Below are 19,794 nucleotides of genomic sequence, written 5' to 3'. Positions count from 1 at the left end.
GTCCATCTGGATGTCTTTAGAAAAGTGTCTGTTCATGTCTTCCCATTTCTTCACTGGATTGTTTTTCGGGTGTGGAGTTTGGTGAGTTCTTTATAGATTTTGGATACTAGCCCTTTGTCCGATATGTCATTTGCAAATATCTTTTCCCATTCTGTCGGTTGCCTTTTAGTTTTGTTGATTGTTTCCTTTGCAGTGCAGAAGCTTTTTATCTTGATGACGTGCCAATAGTTCATTTTTGCTTTTAATTCCCTTGCCTTTGGAGATGTGTCAAGTAAGAAATTACTGAGGCTGAGGTCAGAGAGGTTTTTAAAAAAATTTTAATGTGGAATTTAAACTAGATGACAATATGGGAAGGGAAAACATGTTTAATGACTGATGTAGGCATATACTTCAGTCAGAAGTGCTTGAGCTTGCAGGGTTAAGCTCTGGAATTCCATTACTTAATACCATGAGGGAGGTAAAAACAGCTTTGAGAAGCTTCAAACTTTATGATATGGAACAGAGAGAAAAGGCGCACAGAGAATTGCAACAAAGAGAATGTGAAGCATGTAATGTTTACTATCTTCAGTTCTCTTTGCAGCCTCTTAGGCAACAATTTTTTCCTAAATTTAGATCTATATGACAACCCTTCTTATACATTCTTCATATTTTTACGGTGTATACCCAGTGTTTACTACTCAGTATCCAGGTGAAAATAGTTGTAGTGCATTACCTGTAGCGTCAAAAGTATGCACCATTTTATAAGCTTTACTGTTCCACTGAAAGACTTTCACATCTCTCTAATACCTTACACAATGTTTTAAATCCATTTGATATAGTCCCACATCTGATGGGAGTGTTATTACCCAGAAGCATTATGTTTTGTTTACATGAATGTGGTCATACTTTTCCCTAGGGAGGGAGATTTAGGATACAGTGCATAGAAAGAATGATGCAGCCTTTATAGTTACAGACAGGCCAATCATATAGTAACCACAGATAGGCACAGGTTCTACAAATAGGTGTCTTTGTAAGTTCCTTCTTTCTTAAAGAGGGATATTTCCCCTAGAAACAAAGTTGCATTGTAATTTTTAAAGGCCACTTTTTTGTGCTGCCTATGGTATGATTGTAAACACGAAGTTCTAATAATACAGTTTCCTTGTTAGCATGGTAAAATAATCCAGGGATAGTCACTAAATGTAGTGCTGAGGACATCTGGGTTTTTTGGTTTTGTTTTTTTAAGTTTATTTATTTTGAGAGAGAAAGGGAAAGAGAGAGAATCCCAAGCGGGCTCTGTATTATCAGCACAGAGCCCGACGCAGGGCTTGTACTCATAAACTGTGTGAGATCATGGCCTGAGCCGAAATCAAGAGTTGGACATTTGATCAATTGAGCCACCCAGGCGCCACTGTTTTGGTTTTTTTAGTAGAGAAGACACACAGCTGTGATAAGAATGGTTTGACAGACTTGATTTGGGCTTTGAAATAATCAAACACAAAGCTATCGAGCACATCAGTGTTGGGCCTGAGGTGGCCAGTGAGGAAGTTACAGAAATTTTATTGGCCTACCATTAATATTTCATGAAGAAAGAGACCAAATTACACATCTCACCGTCGTATAAGCTATAGACATTGTGTCTGGGCACTTCAGTTGAATTATGTTACTTTGGGTTACTTTATTTTTCAGAATTATTTGGATATTTTCCTATCTGTGCTGTGGGCAGTGAAGACATTGATAAGTCTTAAGGACTTTACAAATTTTGCAATTTGTTTGAAGTGTTTTGCTGACATTTTAGAAAATTTAGAGCATACTCATTACTTTTTATTGTTTGTAGAATCCCCTGTGTGTGTGAGGCAAGCTGTGGTTATGCAAGTAAGGTAAGAAGGTCTATTCTTTGGTGCTGCCAAGTGGCCATCTAGGAAAGGCTAAAGCCAGTCAGGGTACAAAAGGTATCCTGCCAGTGTAGGCCATGGACATGGAGCCTGATTCTGAAGGACAAAGTCTGAAAGAGTTGGTAGAGGAGACTGGCTAATTGGTAAGATAAAGAGAACAGCAAAGATAGGATGAGAAATGACCTAACCTTGCTATTTCATTAGCCAGAGTAATAGAAATAATCATTTCAATTATTAATAAATTAATTATTAATAATTAATAACATTAGAATGTTAGCTCCTCCAGAAATGACCGTCTCATCTCATTTTATGGCACTACATAGTCACGAAAACATAAAGTCAGTATATTCATAAATGTAAACAGTTCTTTGAAAAGAAAATGTGCTTTAATGAGGGCAGTGATTACTACCACCTGGACAGAACATACAGCAGTCAAAGCACATTTTACTACCCTTGAGAATGGAGTGCATACTCAGAGGCTTAATTTTGTGTCTCTGAGTTAATCAGGTTCCCTCCTCTAAGTGTTTTTAAACTTTATACTTTAATATGTATGTTTTAATATATCAAACAGTATGTTTAATGACAGTATTAAAGTTTTGAAACTCTGATTTTAAAGTATGTTTAAAAGCCCCTATTGAGGGGTGCCTGGGTGGCTCAGTTGGTTAAGCATCCAACTCTTGATTTCGGCTCAGGTCATGATCTCACGGTTTGTGAGATCGAGCCTGAGTTGGGCAGCTTGCTTTGGATTCTCTCTCTCCATCTCTCTCTGCCCCTCCCCTACTTGTTCTTTCTCTCCCTCTCTCTCTCTCTCTCTCTTTCTCTCCCCCCTCCCTCCCCTACTTGTTTTCTCTCTCTCTCTCTCTCCCTCCCTTCCTTCCCCTCCCTCTGTCTCTCAAATAAACTTAAAATTTTTTTTTTTTATGTACACATTGAGGGGCGCCTGGGTGGTTCAGTCAGTTAAGCATTTGACTTTGGCTAAGGCTATGATCTCATGGTTCCTGAGTTCGAGCCCCGCGTGTGCTAGAGCCGGGAGCCTGCTTCAGATTCTGTGTTGCCCTCACTCTCTGCCCCTCCCCTACTCACACTCTTACAAAAAATAAATAAACATTAAAAATAAAGAAATAAATAAACATTTTTAAAAACCCCATTCTTTAAAAAAAAAAAAGTACACATTGATTTCACCATCTTAATCGGAGTATTCTGAAGGATATATATATATATAGTTATATAGTTATATATACTATATATATATATAGTTTCTTAAGGAAACTACAGATTATTGAAACTTTATCAGGTAACCTAAGAGTATTCAGTAAAGTCACCTAATTTGCAGTATTGTCTGAGGTTTATGAAAACCAGTATATAAACACTAGCTGTTTAATCACAACTCGATTTAATTGTTCACCAGTGTTTGTTTAAATAATCCTAAATCTTTGTAGCGGTAACAGCATAACCTGTATTGTTCAGGAGGTTCCATTTAATTTAGGCTTTTGGAGGCAGAAAAAAAGTCTTGCATTTACTAAAATAAATAGTTTGTATCGGGGCGCCTGGGTGGCTCAGTCGGTTGAGCATCCGACTTCGGCTCAGGTCATGATCTCGCAGTCCGTGGGTTCAAGCCCCGCCTCGGGCTCTGTGCTGACAGCTCGGAGCCTGGAGCCTGTTTCGGATTCTGTGTCTCCCTCTCTCTCTGACCCTCCCCGGTTCATGCTCTGTCTCTCTCTGTCTCAAAAATAAATAAATGTTTAAAAAAAAAACTAAAAATAAATAAAATAAATAGTTTGTGTTTTACATTAGGTATATTAAAGGAAAAGAGATCAAAATGTAAGTTTTCATATTTTACCAAGGGGTATTAAGTCCTCTAAATCTCCTTGAAAGTATTAGTACAGAAGGGTTTCTTCAAATCTTTTAATTTATGACCATACCTTTAAGTTACCTTTGTTGACGATAAAGCAAAAGGGCTGACAGGTAACATCTCCTGCTTTGCTGGAGACATACTTTTTTTTATCCTGTAACTCAGCAAGGACACTGAAATCCTTAAACTACAATGAAATTTTTCACTTTTTAACTTTTTTTTGAAAGAAAGTTTTTAAAAAATTATTAGTAAATACAAGTACTATTTAAGTTTATAATTTAGTTTTTATGCAATAGTTTATATGTTCTTTTTCTTCTCAGAAACCAAATGTTTTATAATTCAGTTGAATATAATATATGGACCTATTCCAGGTAGAAAAGTATTACAATTTAGTCTGCTAAACCCTAATTTAAATCTAATTTTGTGAAAATTAAGTTTAAATCATGGCATTCTTTTTAAAATAATGACTGTGGAACCTGTGTTTTCTCCCAGTCTGGGGAGAAAAATGAATATATTCAAAGCATGTGGAGTTTTGGCTTGATTTCTTTCTTGTCTAAGGAGGGTTTTTAACAGCTCTCCCAGAATTATATAAGAACTTAGTGATGCTTTTAAACAATTTAAGAAAGAACTGTAGTACACTTGAGAAATTTTATACTTTTCTAGAAATCCCTAAAGACAGACAGTTGACCAGAGTATATTCATACACTCATTTCTTTTTTTGAGAAATCTGCAACTCCTACATTAGAAAGACTGCTGCCTGATTTTCTACTCCTTGACCCACAATTCAGTGGGCTTTCACAGAAAAAAAAGAAAATGAGCCTAATAGTTAATAGAAGAAATTACTCAATTATTAATAATGAAAATTATAGATTATTTTTATCAAGTTATTAGGCAAACTAGAGATTATACAGGACACTTTTATTCCAAGGAAAGGAGATATTTTAATTACTCAGATAAAGCCTGCTTCACTAAAGGCCCAAGAGTAAACCATAGATTCATATTTACACAAATGCTCTCAGTTTCCAGTGCATCCAATTGTCATTGGTAAATTTGTTTTCCAGGGAACAGCAGTTTCCTTTTAAAGAGTTTTGCATTTTAGAATTGTACCCTCCTAGTTCACTTGCAGTACATAGCTAAGCTTTGTAATTCCAGTGGGTTGCATTAAGAAGGAAGGAAAATAGACCTAAGAAGCTTAAACTTGGAAAAGAGCACAAGAGAAATTTAAGAAATGGAATGTGCAACGTTATAATTTGCATCCACAGAGGATATATGCCTAGAACAAAACTATTCAAAAAAGTTGAAATATTAGGATGGAAATAGACATACCAAGCAGATATCAACAACAAAAAGCAGCTACATAAGTACCAAATACAATAGAATTTAAGGCACAAAGCTTAAGTAGGGTAAAAGTCACTAATGAGCCATCCTATGTGCTCAAAATCTATTAAGAAAAAACTTGTAAAAGTATGAGAAGTTGGCAGATGAACAGTTATAATGGAGTATTTTTAACTGCCTTCATCAAAACCTGATGGGTTGAACAGACTAAAGATTAGTAAGCAAATCCATAATAAATTGGATTTACTGCTAGATCAAGCAGACCAGTATTAATAAGTATATATGGTAGATTTGAACAATAAAAGTAATAAGCTTCATGTAGTGTATATGGAAACCTGTACACAACAAATAGAAGTAATATATTATTTTTCAATACATATGCAACATTTGCAAAATTTGTGTACTAGGTCATAAAGGAAATCTTAGCAAATTTGAAAGATTCCATATCATGCAGAGCATATTCTCTGGCCACTGTACTATTAAATTAGAACTATAAAAAGTATGGTTTATGGGGTACCTGGGTGGCTCAGTTGGTTGAGTGTCCGACTTCAGCTCAGGTCATGATTTTGCTGTTGGTGAGTTCAAGCCCCACATCGGGCTCTGTGCTGACAGCTCAGAGCCTGGAGCCTGCTTCAGATTCTGTGTCTCCCTCTCTCTCTCTGCTCCTCCCTGACTTGTGCTCTGTCTGTCTCTCTCTCTCAAAAATAAATAAACATTAAAAAAATTTTTTTGTGTTAAAAAGAGGTAAATATATAGAAACATGAAAAGCTTTCCCTAGGAGTTAAAGAGGAAATCAAAATTGAAACTCTAAATTTGTTGTAAAGGTATTATATAGCAAAATGTATTGTATGTCAAATGTGTGAGTTACAAATAAAGTAAGAGGTAAAGAGAAAATTACAGCTTTAAATACAGTAATAAAAAATTTAAGAATGAGAAATTGAGAATTCCTTTCAAGAAGCTAGGTACAGAATCTCAAAGTGGAAGTAAATAATGCACAAATTATTGAGGTGGAAAAAAATATATAGAACACATCAGTAAAAGCAAAACCTGTTTTTTTGAAAACAAAAATTTTGTAGGAACAATTTTTATAAAATTTTATAGAGCAGGCCTGACCAAGGAAAAAAGTGAAAAGGTAGCAGTAAACCATTTTAATAAAATAAATAATAAAAATGGGCATAATTGAAAATGACAGATATTTAAAATATGTAAGAGAATATATTTTTAATTTCTGCTAATACCTTTTTAAATCTAATAATTCTGCAGAAAAATTTAATTACCACATAGATTCACAAAGAAAGAATAAACCTAAATAAATAAAATATAGTAGTCAAAATGATACCTTTTGAATGACATCAGGCTCAGATTTTTTTACTCACATATTATCAGCACTTCAAGGAATAGATGATTCTTATTGTAAATGAAATTTTTCAGAAATTATAAAAGGAAGAAAAGCAACAGGTCCTTAATATGAGATTGATTTAACTTTTAAGTAAAATCCCAATAATGACAGAACATGGGGGGGGAAAAAGTGTATATATCAATACAGTAGAGGTGAAGAAAAAAAATTTTAATAGGATTTATCCTAGGAACGTAAGTATGGTTCAACATCGGGAAGATTAATGTAATACCAAATTAAGCCTAAAGGTTTAAATATTTTAAAACTATATGATCATCTCAGATGCCAAGAAAATTCTTACAGTAAAATCTAACATCCAGTACAAAAACAAACCAGAAGGGAATTTTCCTAACTTGAGGGAATTAATAAAAACCCTATGGCAAGTATACATAATAATCAAACTTCCAAAAATATTCCCAGTAAATTCAAGAAAAAGGCACAGATGTCTGCTAACCATATTTCTGTTCAACACAATAGTGGCGGACCTAGCCATTTCATTAAGAAAAAAGAAATAAGAGTTATAATTACTGAAGAGAAAAGACTGAACTGACTCTATTTGAAGGCAGTAGAATAGTCTACAGAGAAAATCCAGGAGAACCAGCAGACTATTAGGAGAATTAAGGAGGCTTCAGCAAGGCTACAAGAGACACATCAGTGGTGTTTTACTCTCTAAGTAATAACTACAAAATGTTAGTCAAAATAGCAATGAAAACACCTAGAAGAAATTTTCATGGAGAAAATTATAAAAATGGAGAGGTACAACTATGTTTATAGGTAGGGAAACCCAGTGCCATTTCTCCCCCAAGTGTATCCATAAATGCATTTTGTTTTGAATCAAAACCAAATGTGTTTTTTGAGGAAACTTGAAAAGTTGATATTAAAGTTCTTCTGAGGGGCGCCTGGGTGGCGCAGTCGGTTAAGCGTCCGACTTCAGCCAGGTCACGATCTCGCAGTCCCTGAGTTCGAGCCCCGCGTCGGGCTCTGGGCTGATGGCTCGGAGCCTGGAGCCTGTTTCCGATTCTGTGTCTCCCTCTCTCTGCACCTCCCCCGTTCATGCTCTGTCTGTCTCACTCTGTCCCAAAAATAAATAAAAAACGTTGGAAAAAAAAAATTTTTTTTTTAAATAAAAATAAAAAAAATAAAGTTCTTCTGAAAAGCCAAGAGTACTAAGAAAAATTGGAAGAAATTGGAAACAATTGCCCTATCAGATATTATGACCTGTAATGCTCTAGTAATTGAAACAGTAAAGCAATTATTAGTACAGGTATAAAGAAGAAAAAAAAAAACTAGAAAAATAGAAAGCACAAACTGAAGTTTGAGATACAAAAGTTACATTACAGATTAGTGAGGAAAAGATGGATTATTCCTTTTTTTTAATTTTTTTTTCTTTTTTTTTTTTTTTTTGAGAGAGAGGGCTGGGGGGAGGGACAGAGAGGGAGACAGAATCCCAAGCAGGCTCCATGCTGCTAGCACAGAGCCCCACGTGGAGCTCGAACTCACAAACTGTGAGATCATGGCCTGACCTGAAACCAAGAATTGGATGCTTAACCGACTGAGCCACCCAGGCACCCCAAGATGGATTATTCTTAATAAATGTTGCTTGGACAGCTCACTCATATGGAAAAAAATACAATTCAATTCATACCTTATTACATGCACAAAGCTGAATTCCAGCTTAATTAAAAGTCTAAAGGAGAGGGGCACCTGGGTGACTCAGTTAAGCGTCCGACTTCGGCTCAGGTCATGATCTCACTATTCGTGAGTTCAGGCTCCATGTCAGACTCTGTCAGACAGTTCGGAGCCCGGAGCCTGCTTCAGATTCTGTGTCTTCCTCTCTTTGCCACTCCCCAACCCCTCCCCTCCCTCTCTCTCTTCCTCCCTCCCTCCCTCTCTCTGTCTCTCTCTCAAAAATAAACATTAAAAAGATTCTTAAGTCTAAATGAGAAAAGCAAAACTGAAACATTTAAATATATATATAAAATGTGTACATTTGGAGCAGGGAAAGATTTCTCAAGTTACAGCACCAGTCATGAGGGAAAATACCAATATAGTTAATATGAAAACATAAAAGTTTGAATAGTAAAAGATACCATAGAGGGGCGCCTGGGTGGCTCAGTCGGTTGAGTGTCCCACTTCAGCTCAGTTCATGATCTCGCGGTCTGTGAGTTCGAGCCTCGCGTTGGGCTCTGTGCTGATGGCTCAGAGCCTGGGGCCTGCTTCGGATTCTGTGTCTCCCTCTCTGCCCCTCCCCTGTTCATGCTCTTTCTCTCTCTCTGTCAAAAATAAATAAACATTAAAAAAAAAATTTTTTTTTAAAGATACCATAGAAAAAACCATACCAAAGTGAAAAAACAGCCACAAACTGGAAGATACTCATCACCTGTATAATTGAAGAAGATTAATATTTTGAACATTCTATCAATAAAAAGACAAGCCAGTGGAAAACTGGAAAGATGGTATGTGCAGGTAGATTGCAGATACAGAAACCTAAATCACTGATAAGCTTATAAAAGATGCTAACCATCTCTAATAGCCAAAGGAATTAAAATGATGAGGCAGTTGTTTCACACCAAATTGACAAAAGCAGAAAAGCCTAACAACAAATGGTATTTGCAAAGGTGTGGGAAAGGACGCTTTCATACACGCTGGTTGAAGTATAAATTGATTCAACCACTTTGCAGAGCAATTTTATAACTAGCAAAATTAAAACTTCTGTTCCTAGATGTGGCCCCTAGATAATCACACACATGCACAAGGAAATAATTAAGAAGACTCATTGTTTGTAAATTATGTGTTTGTAGGTGGAAGTTTGGAAACAATCTAAATGTTCATAAGCAGGAGGCTGGTAAATTACGGTAAATTTATGCAGTAGAGTTCCACAAAGCACTGAAAGTGGGTTAACTGGAGCAGAGATTGGCAAATCTAGCTTGCCACCTGTTTTTATAAATCAGTTTTATTGCCTCACACCCATGCTATAACATCCACCTGTTGTCTATGGCTGCTTTTGTACTGCCCCAGCAGAAAGTCGTAGTTGTGATGAAGACTGTATCATCCACAAAGCCTAAAATAATTTACTAATTGGCCCTTAACTGAAATTTGCCAACCCCCGAATTATGTATTAAGTTGTATAAATTTCAGTTATAATGTCGTGTGAAAATAGTTTATTGCAGAATAATATGTATAGAGTTTGAAAACATGGAAAATACCTCAATACGTTATTTATAGATGACTACTTATGTAGCAATAATGTGAAATCTGCATTAGAATCATAAACACCAAATACATGGTAGTGCTTACCATAGAAGAGGAAGGGAGAGGGGAGCAGAAGAGGGAGGCTACAGAGGAGGGCTTAACAGTTTCGATAATATCTATTTCTTTAACAAATGTGGAACAGGTAAAAATGTTAGGATTTGACATGTCACTGGATAGAGGGACATGAATGTTATATTACTTAACTGTACCTTTTTGACATTTAAAATTTTTCATAATTTAAAAATTAGATAATTTGATATCAGCTAATGTGTTAATGACAAATTAAGATTTTAATGAGAATGCTCTTAATTTTTCCAGCACAGATTTTTAAAGTACTTTGTATAAATGATAGAAATGGGATATTTCATACTTCAGTTTAATTTTACCAGGAATATTATTTACATGTACAGTTTATTGACAGAAAGGCACATAAAGATAAATAAGAATAGCATGATCCTTTTTGGGTTTAGAATAATAATCAGGAAGGCTGAAAGGCCTGAGCTGAGATGTGCAGTAAAGCTAAGGATGATAAAAGACCCTTTGTTCAAGAAACAAAACAAATATTTGACCCATTGCGTGATGTAAATGGTGTAATTTTCTAAATAACCAAAGAAAAGTAGAACTAGAAAATATACATTAAGGAAGAAATAATGCACTTGAGCGTGTCAGTTTTAGTCTTAGGTCTGTCACTAGCTGTGTGATCTTTCAGAGCTTATAGTTTCCATAAGCATAGTGTGAAGCAGTTAGCTTGACTGATCATACTGGTCCCTTCCCACCTCCGATTCAATGTCTTGTTGACTCCTGTTTTCAGTCCACTATTTCCATCAAAAACTATATTCTAGCATAAAAAATAAATGTGGGAGGGGTGCCTGGATGGCTTAGTAGGTTAAGTGTCCGACTTCGGTTCAGGTCATGACCTCACAGTTTCATGAGTTCAAGCCCTGTGTCAGGCTCTGTGCTGACAGCTCAGAGCCTGGAGCCTGCTTCACATCCTTGTCTCCCTCTCTGTCTCTGCCCCTCCCCTGCTCACGCTGTCTTTGTCTCTCTCTAAATTAAAATAAGATAAAATAAAATAAAAGAAAAATTAAAAAAGAAACGTGGGAGACCAAAAGCCCAAGATAGATGAAGAGTTTGTACACAACACTAGCCATTTCAGTTCATCTCTCCAAGCCAGGAGGCTTGTTTGTATTCCCGACTGGCTGAACTACTTAAGGTCTTCAAACAGATGAGTCTTTTACTGGACTTAGAGTCTTGGTACCTCCTGTTTTCTTTCTTGTCACATACTCTCCAACTCAAGATTTGCTCCTATAGTTTATAGTTGTGCTTTTTCCAGGCAGTCTTCCTCGAGTTGCTTAGGCAAATAGATGGAGCGTGGAACCTCTCACTGGAGAAAAGCGGATTTCATGGGCAAAATAAGTGTGTTTTACTTTGGACATGAAATCTGATCAAGTGTCAGTTGAACATTCAAGTAGATATGTAGTAGCTTTGTAAGTATACAGATTTGGAGTTTAGCAACAGGGTCTAGGATGAGAGTATAGATTTGGTATGTGGTATAGTTACCAGCTGTATGTAGTAATTAAAGGAAAATACAGACTGGAGAGAGAAGAAAACATTATGCAGCATCATGCAGAATCCTGAAGAAAATCAGCATTTAAGGGGCGGGGGAGTCCGAGAGAGGAAGAAGCTTGAAGAGTAGCCAGTGAAATTGGAGAAAAACTAGAGAAGTGTGACCTTGTGGAAGCCAAGCATATCAAGTAGGATGAGGACTCTGAAAAAAATGTTCATTGTGGGCGGGTGGGGGGACACAGTTCATTGGATTTAACAAAAAGTAAGTCATTGGTGATCTTGGCAAAAACAGTAAATTGGTAAACAGAAAGCCACAGATTGTGCAGGTTGAGGGGTGAATTGGAAACAGTTCTTTCAAGAAGTTTGGCTGTTAGGGAATATGAGGGGAGGCTGAGGATCTCTTTGAGAGAAGTTACTTAATGGTAATAGAAAGGAGCTTGGAAAGAAGAAAGGGTTGAAGAAAGGGGGGTTAACTGATGGGACTCAGTTAACTTAGGGAGATTGGAACTTCCAAATGGAAGGATTACCTTTAGCAATGGAGATGTCGAGACAGAAGAGAAAAGGTGAAAACAAGGATGTGGGTGAAGCTTCCAATTTATTGAAATATTTTCATTGAAGGTGGAGGTAGTTGATGTACTGAGAGTGGAAGGGTAGTTAAGTAATGCTTGTAATATGTTGAAAGGGTTTGCAGTAATTGCTGTGGAGAAGAGGAAAGAATTACAGCCTTGGAGAATAAAGAAAGATCACTGATTAGAGACCAGAATTTTAAGTTAGAGGCAGTAGCATAGGGGGATACCATCTGCAGAGCTATGTGGTTTGTATTTTCTTTCAAGTAGCTCCGTCTGCAACCTTCATGGGAAGCCTTCGTGTTGATAGAGGGAAGGTGAGTAACTTGGTTCGATCTGGTGTTGCTGTTTTGCCCAGTAGATGTGACAGAAGTATGGCACAAAGGTGTTGAGGAAGTTGGCAAGAAAATGGTTGAAGAGAGAAACCAGAAAGTCAGGACCAGGACTCAGCCAGCTATAGCCGCAGGCTAAATCTGACCCACTGCTTGTTTTATTTTATATTTTAATATGTTTACATAAGTACCTACATAATATAATATGCCTCTTGGCTCACATAGCCTAAAATATTTAGCATCTAAAGAAGGTTTGCTGACCCCTTATCTTAACCAAAATAGGATTACTATAAAAACAGAATGGGACTAACAGGCAGAAAATAGATGATTCAAAGGACTTAAGGTCTCAGTCAGGTCCTGGGAAAACTGAGTGAGAGACTGGAAGAATCAGAGGCTATGGTGAGAGGACTGTGAATTGAGGGTTTCAGAGCTGGGGTAGCTGTGAGTAATAACCGGCTCCAGCTTTTGTCCATAGCAGTGGGGCCACAGCAGAGCTATGCCTGTCTGCGGAACTGAGGTCAAGGAACTTGAGAGCCTGGGTAGGGATGGTGAGGTCATCTAGGAGAGGAAAGGAAGTCAAGAGACTGTGCCATTCAATTTGGGTTGAGATATTTAATATGATAAATAATAGAATAAAAGGTTCAATACCTAAAGGTGAGGATTGGAAGGCCAGTCATGTTTAGAAAGAAGGAAGTGGCTAGTGAATGTTAGGTAGATGGAAGCATAGCCAAAGGAACCTGGGACCTTCAACTGGATTCCATTCCTCGGGCTTTCAGGTGTCTTCTTGGTTGGTTATCCATTTAAAATAAGGCAGCTCCCAGGGCGCCTGGGGGACTCAGTCCGTCAAGTGTCTGACTTCGGCTCAGGTCACGATCTCACGGTTCATGGGTTTGAGCCCCGCATCAGGCTCTGGGCTGACAGCTAGGAGTCTGGAGCCTGCTTCAGATTCTGTGTCTCTCTCTCTCTCTGCCCCTCCCCAGCTTGTGTTCTGTCTCTCTCTCAAAAATAAACAAACATTAAAAATTTTTTTAAATAATAAATTAAGTAATGTAATTAAATAAGGCAGCTCCCCATTGTTGCTTTAGCTCTAGAAGGCTGAAGCAGCACAAGTTTGTGGATACAGGTTTCCATATTCCTTGGATACGAGGGCGATCTGGCTGCAACATGTCACCCCATTGATCGCCAGGATTGATTCGGCTGATGTAGCTGGCGGGGCGGGTGTCCCCTTCCTCCCTCACCACTCCATGTGTGTCCCTCCCAAAGCTGTGCGCTCAGTCGAAGAGGACGACCTTACCCAATAGAGGAGGACCGTTCTTCGGTCAAGGGTATACAAGTAGCTGCACTTCTCTGCTAGAATCTCCAAACAAGCTCTCAGCATTCCTTCAATACTCTAGGGACATAATCAGAATGACTGCCTTCATCATTGGAGGTCATTCTTATAGACCACCCTCAGGACAGGGTTGTTGAAGAACATCCTTGTGAGTGACCTTCATGTCCTTTCTAATGCAGATTGTGTGATAATTCAAGTATGATACAGTTTTCTCTAAAATATAATAGTCCACTTAATTCCCAGATGATTCTTCACTCTTCCTTGTTTATTACTGAGCACCAGCTCTGTCATAGGCATTTTGTAGGGCTACGGAAATGAGCACCATCCCTTGTTATTATCTGTATATGGATCACTCTTTAGCCATTATTTCTTTATATGTGAGAAAGTGGTAGTCTTATTTTTACCTTTTTATATTTCTGGTTTGCTATAACTTGACTTCAGAACCACAGATGTAACAGTGCTATCTACCGAAATAAATATCTCATGGCATAAAATAGTTTAAAAATCTGAAGCCTTTGCTCTTCTGTCCTAGGGCTTGTGCAGTAATGCCTCATATTCAGTGAGCCCTCAGTAAATATTTTTTTAATTAAAATCTTTCATTTTTGTAGTAGAATAACCTGTACCTTTAGGCAAAACTTGAATTTAATGTGTTTTGTGTTGTGTGTTTTGTTTTTCAACTAGTTGATGGATTTACAACTGAGTGACAGTAACTTTCGCCGACACATCCTGTTGCAATACCTCATTTTATTCCAGTATCTCAAGGGGCAAGTCAAATTCAAAAGGTAAGTTAATGTGAGTAGTAAATGATTTCCAAATAGTCCTTTCTAAAAGAGGACTTACTGATGTATTTTTCCATGTGTCAGACTCATTTATAAGGGTCACATCCCTGAAACCTTCCTTTTGCGGCAACACTAGATAATCAGACGCTTTTGTTAGAGATACGAGATGTTAGGATATTTGTTTTAGAGAAAGGTATTGACTGGATCTGCTATCAGTGTAAGTCTCTCCTGATGAGCACCAGGGCTTCCTAGGGGTCCCCCAGTTGTGTGGGTGCAGGTCTCTCTGTTCCAGACATCCACTGTTCCCCTTTCACCTCACTCAGACCCTTCTCCAAGCCTGATTTGCAGAGTAAATCCATAATACTTCTCTCACAAGATGTGGAGCTGTCTTAAGCCTTTAGAACTCAAAAGAATAAAGTAAATCTTTGAAGCACAGAGGAGTTCCAGTTTCTTTGGAGTTTCAGAAAACCTGATCAGTTCCTCTACTTCCTGAGTACCTCCACCTGCAGCACAGACCACTTCCTCTTGTCCTATCCATAACTCAAGTAGAGTTCATCATTACTCAATGGCACTTTTAAGCTGCAAAGCAGTGTTGTATTTATTAGTTGTGTGAAGACCTGCTGGCTTTGAATCCCGCTTTCATCAATCACTATGTGCAGTTCAGCCCTTTCAGGCTTTTGATTTTAATATAACAAATAGCAAGTACTCAAAAACGTTATTTTTTTTATCCTGCTATTGTTGAGTTTTAATATAGTTTGGTGGAAAGATCAAGGACTTTGGAGCCAGACCTAGGTTTGAATTCAAGCTTTGATGTCTTGGGCAAATCACTGAGCCTTTATGGCCTCTGTTGAATACACACACATCCTCATTCTAGAATTAAATGAATAATGTGTGTAAAGTGCTCAGATCCTGGCACAGTAGTCTTACCACTATTTACTGGCTGGCAGTAAAGCACCTAGTGCATAGTGAGAGCCTAATTAACGGCACCATTAACACTTTGGGTCTGCCTTCACCCTTCTCTAAGGGTGGGGGTTTTTTTTATTCATTGTGTTTTGATTGCCTTTTAAAGAAATGTAGCATGCTTTATCTGGATGTGCACCATGTAGAAGAATATGTTAATATTGTCTCAGAGGTTTTCATTCCACATTAAATTTATTTTAGGAAACCTTCGTTGCTCTGTTCATAGTTAATCAGATTGAGTGTTCTTTATACACCTTCATGTCTTCAATTCTGATCATCTTAAGTGAAGTGCAAGAATTTTCTCTTATATTCCTATTCATATCTTGGTAACTTCTGACACTGTTTACAATCTGGTTAACTTATCTGTTATAGGCCTTGGGTTTTTACAAGATAGTATATAAGCCTTAAAATTGAATACACATTGCTGTAACTTAAGTGTGCTTTTATTGCTTTGTTTCCTAGTTCAAACTATGTTTTAACTGATGAGCAATCACTGTGGATTGAAGATACTACAAAATCAGTTTATCAAGTAAGTTCAACATGCAACAAACCCATGATTGAACAAAATGGAAATTTAGAATTTTCTTTGTTTCAGCCCCAAATAGGAAAATAAGGATAAAGTTAAGCTCAGGTACAAGATCACAAACACTTCTTGGTTCCCTGCCTACAAACCACACCTATGATGCAGAAAGTTGTTGAAAGCTTAGTATATTCTTTCTAATCACAGCTACTATCTGAAAACCCCCCCGATGGAGAAAGATTTTCAAAGATGGTAGAGGTATGTATTTTATATTTACATAGCCTTCATAGCACCAAATAGAATTTCAAAGGTCTTCGTTATATAAATATAATTTCTTTGTTTTTCCCAGCATATATTAAACACTGAAGAAAACTGGAACTCGTGGAAAAATGAAGGCTGCCCAAGTTTTGTGAAAGAAAGGTAAATATATATGCATCTCAAGCAATATGAGAAAGGTATTTCAAAATATCATTTGACATTATTTCACATTATGGATAGATGTATATGTGTATTGCATATTAAAAAGTGTAAGTAGAACTGTATAAGAATACAACCATTTTGGGGCATCTGAGTAGTTCAGTCACTTCAGGGTCCGACTTTGGTTCAGGTCATAATCTCACGGCTCATGAGTTTGGGCCCCACATCAGGCTCTGTGCTAACAGCTCAGAACCTGGAGCTTGCTTTGGATTCTGTGTCTCCCTCTCGTTCTTTCCCTCCCCTGATCATGCTCTGTCTCTGTCTCTCTCAAATACATATTTATTGAAATAAATAAATGAATTAACAAGAATATAATCATTTTGATTTATTTCTTTTTTTAATTTATTTTTATTTTGAGGGAGAGAGAGCGTGAGCAGGCAGGGGAGGGGCAGGGAGGGAGAGAGAGAATCCCAGCTGTGTCAGCACAGAGCTCAACATGAACCCAGAAACCGTGAGATCATGACCCGAGCTGAAATCTAGAGTCAGATGCTTAACCAACTGAGCCTTGCAGTTACCCCTGATTTACTTCTAGTTGAATTTTTCACCTTAGATTTCTTGTCATTAAGTTCCCAGAACAAATTATTATTTTTTTTTTTTAAATGCTATATGTATCCACTCCTTGCAATTTGTTCCCTGGTGTGGGATTTTTGTCTTCTAATGATTGTTTTATAATAATATGAAGCTTTGATGTTTTTATGGGAAGAAAACAAGAACTGAATTTTCTTTTACATTAAACACTTTGATGTGTGCTATCCATTTGTAAGTCCAGTGTGTTTTGTTCACCACAGAACATCAGACACCAAGCCAACAAGAGTAGCTCGCAAGAGAACGGCACCAGAGGACTTCCTAGGGAAAGGACCCAACAAAAAGATTCTAATGGGAAAGTAGGTTAACCTTAATACCATCTCCTATGTGGGATAGTATTAGTTTTTTTATATTTTGAAGATGTTACTGTAAGCACTCTCCAGTTTTTGTGTTTTTCAAGTTTTTTGTGTTTGGTGCATACATAGATGACTAAAGCAGACCACACACTGTCAATCTCGATGGCCCATTACATGGACTCATGCAGATAGATAAGCTTCCATTTTGTTTCTTGCTCCCAAAATTCATGGCTCTAGGCTATGCCATTTTTTTTTTCCATGTCGTAGACAATACAGTCGCTGTTAGAATGATCCAGCTCATTTCCAGCTGCTGTAAGGTACCACGATCCTTCAGTTTCTGTTACTTTCCGGTTAATTATTCATTGCTTTATACTCTACTTGAATATTTTTAGAAAAAACAAACGACTGTAATCATTAAATATATGCTTATATAGAAAATTTGCTAAATTGCAAAATTTAACGAAGAAATTAAAACTCATTCTGTCACCACCTAAAAATTCACTGTTTAAGTATTTTTACAATTTTAAGGCATATGAGGATGATGTCCATAAAAAAATGTATTTGTCTGTTTTGTAGTGAGGAGTTAACAAGGCTTTGGAATCTCTGTCCTGATAACATGGAAGCTTGCAAATCAGAGACAAGGCAAGTTTAAAATGTTTCACATGAAGTATTGCTTTTGTCACATGTCAAGTGAATGAAATGAATTTATTGTGTTGACTTTGGCACAGCAGAGTATGGTTTCCCATCATGAAACACCTAGAAGCACTGGCAGAATAATTTTAGAAATCACAAGGAAATACAAATTCATAAAAGAAGAGGGAACTGAAAACCGAAGTATGAGCTAATATGGTTGCTTCTAGCTGAGAAGTTTGCAAATGATTTCCACTTTGGGGAGCCAGGGAACTTGGGTTGTAAGAGCTACAAAACGACAGAAGGTAAGGCCTTAGGCCTGCACACATTTGCAACTGAGTTTCCCTTGAATAAATTTCAGGCCTTTGAAGCACTGCACTGAACGTAAAAGAACAGATTAAGGAAGAAGGATTTGCTCACTGGCACAGGAACAGCTTGTCCATTTCTACCTGGGGTGTGGGTGAAAAGGAAAAAGTACTCCCTGAGAAATTATAACAAGTCTACTGTCATGCAGTCCTACAATTTAAATTTATCCTACCTGCAGTTCAAAGGAACCCCCAAGTTAAGGGTGAATTAAAATGTCTCAGTCTGATGATAAAAATCTTTCTGGAGGTCACACCTTCAACCTAAGCCATACAAGGATCCTCCAGATAAAGTCTGATAAGATAACCATCCACACTTAAAACATTCGAGAAAACAACCTACCATGAGAAAGAATCAGCAGATAGAACAACAGAACTCAGACAACCACTTCAGGTAATAAAACCAACAGGTAAATACAGCTTAAAATAAGTATATTTAAGATAGCTAAAGACATAAAAGAAGGAAATAAAAATTTTAAAAAGGAATATGATACTCTGAAAAAGGACCAAGCAAATTTGAAAAAACAAATAATCTAGCAATAGACTCAGGTGGAAATAAGAATTAATGATTAAGAAATCACCCAGAACAGTAAAAGGGATCAAGAGTTAGAAAATACGAAAGAGTAAGAATCAACCACAGAATGAGGAAATAGAGAATGAGAAAAAGACCATAATCAAGATAATGACTGAGGATTTTTCAGAACTGAGAACAGGCATAAATTCTTAGATTCAAGTACAAGTCTTAAGTAGGATAAACAAAATAAATCCATATTTCTACATATTGTTGTAAAATCACCCAAGAGAAAAACCAGACTACCTGCAAAAAAACAAAATTAGACTGACAGCTGACTTTAAGAACAAAAGAAACCAGAATGAGTGTTAAGAGAAGGTGTCAGGGGCGCCTGGGTGGCGCAGTCGGTTAAGCGTCCGGCTTCAGCTCAGGTCATGATCTCACGGTCCGTCAGTTTGAGCCCCGCGTCGGGCTCTGTGCTGACAGCTCAGAGCCTGGAGCCTGTTTCCGATTCTGTGTCTCCCTCTCTCTCTGCCCCTCCCCCGTTCATGCTCTGTCTCTCTCTGTCCCAAAAATAAATAAAAAATGTTGAAAAAAAAAAATTTAAAAAAAAAAAAAAGGTGTCAACCCAGAATTCTGTAACAAGTTACAGTAGATCAATCAGGAAGGAGTGACTGAGAAGTAAAGTTACTTTCAGATTAAAACAATATATTATCAACAGTCCTCACTAAAAAAGCTGTCAAGGAAATGGAACCCAGAAACACTGAGTAAATTACAAGAAGGATTGCTATTCAAAGACATTGGTAAACATGAATAAAACTCATCAAGAATTCACTGTATAAAACAGTAGTAATTACTATTTGGGGATTATTTTAAAAGGTAGAACTAACATTTGATAAAAGTAACAGGGAGTGATCAGAAGAATTAAAGAATGTTACAGATGAAGGTAGAGATAGTAACTAGACTTCAAGTAAAACATGCTTGTTAAGTATGTAAAACAAATAGAATGTGTAACTTTGACATGAGTTGAGGATACAAGGAAATATAGAAGATTCAAGCAATCAAATAAAAATAGGCAAGGAGGAAAAGCCACATAAGAAACAAGTAACGGAAAGCATAAAATTATACAGTTAAAAGAAATTCACATATAACAATAAATGGAAATGGACTTCCT

General features: G+C 37.1%; 1 protein-coding gene across 1 annotated transcript in view; it reads left to right on the top strand.

Annotated features, from left to right (window-relative positions):
* The window catches only part of THOC1 (THO complex subunit 1), a 61,174-nt gene that overhangs the window by 34,332 nt on the left and 7,048 nt on the right, over positions 1 to 19,794 (top strand). The window contains exons 12-17 of the mRNA XM_058692559.1: positions 14,182 to 14,282; positions 15,702 to 15,768; positions 15,967 to 16,017; positions 16,109 to 16,179; positions 17,025 to 17,120; positions 17,694 to 17,759. Of these exons, the coding sequence (XP_058548542.1) occupies positions 14,182 to 14,282; positions 15,702 to 15,768; positions 15,967 to 16,017; positions 16,109 to 16,179; positions 17,025 to 17,120; positions 17,694 to 17,759 (452 nt within the window). The remainder of the gene's footprint in view (positions 1 to 14,181; positions 14,283 to 15,701; positions 15,769 to 15,966; positions 16,018 to 16,108; positions 16,180 to 17,024; positions 17,121 to 17,693; positions 17,760 to 19,794) is intronic.

The sequence above is a fragment of the Neofelis nebulosa genome, chromosome 11 (genome assembly GCF_028018385.1).
Source record: "Neofelis nebulosa isolate mNeoNeb1 chromosome 11, mNeoNeb1.pri, whole genome shotgun sequence".
Taxonomy (NCBI): domain Eukaryota; kingdom Metazoa; phylum Chordata; class Mammalia; order Carnivora; family Felidae; genus Neofelis; species Neofelis nebulosa.
This window is presented reverse-complemented; position numbering and strand designations above follow the sequence as displayed.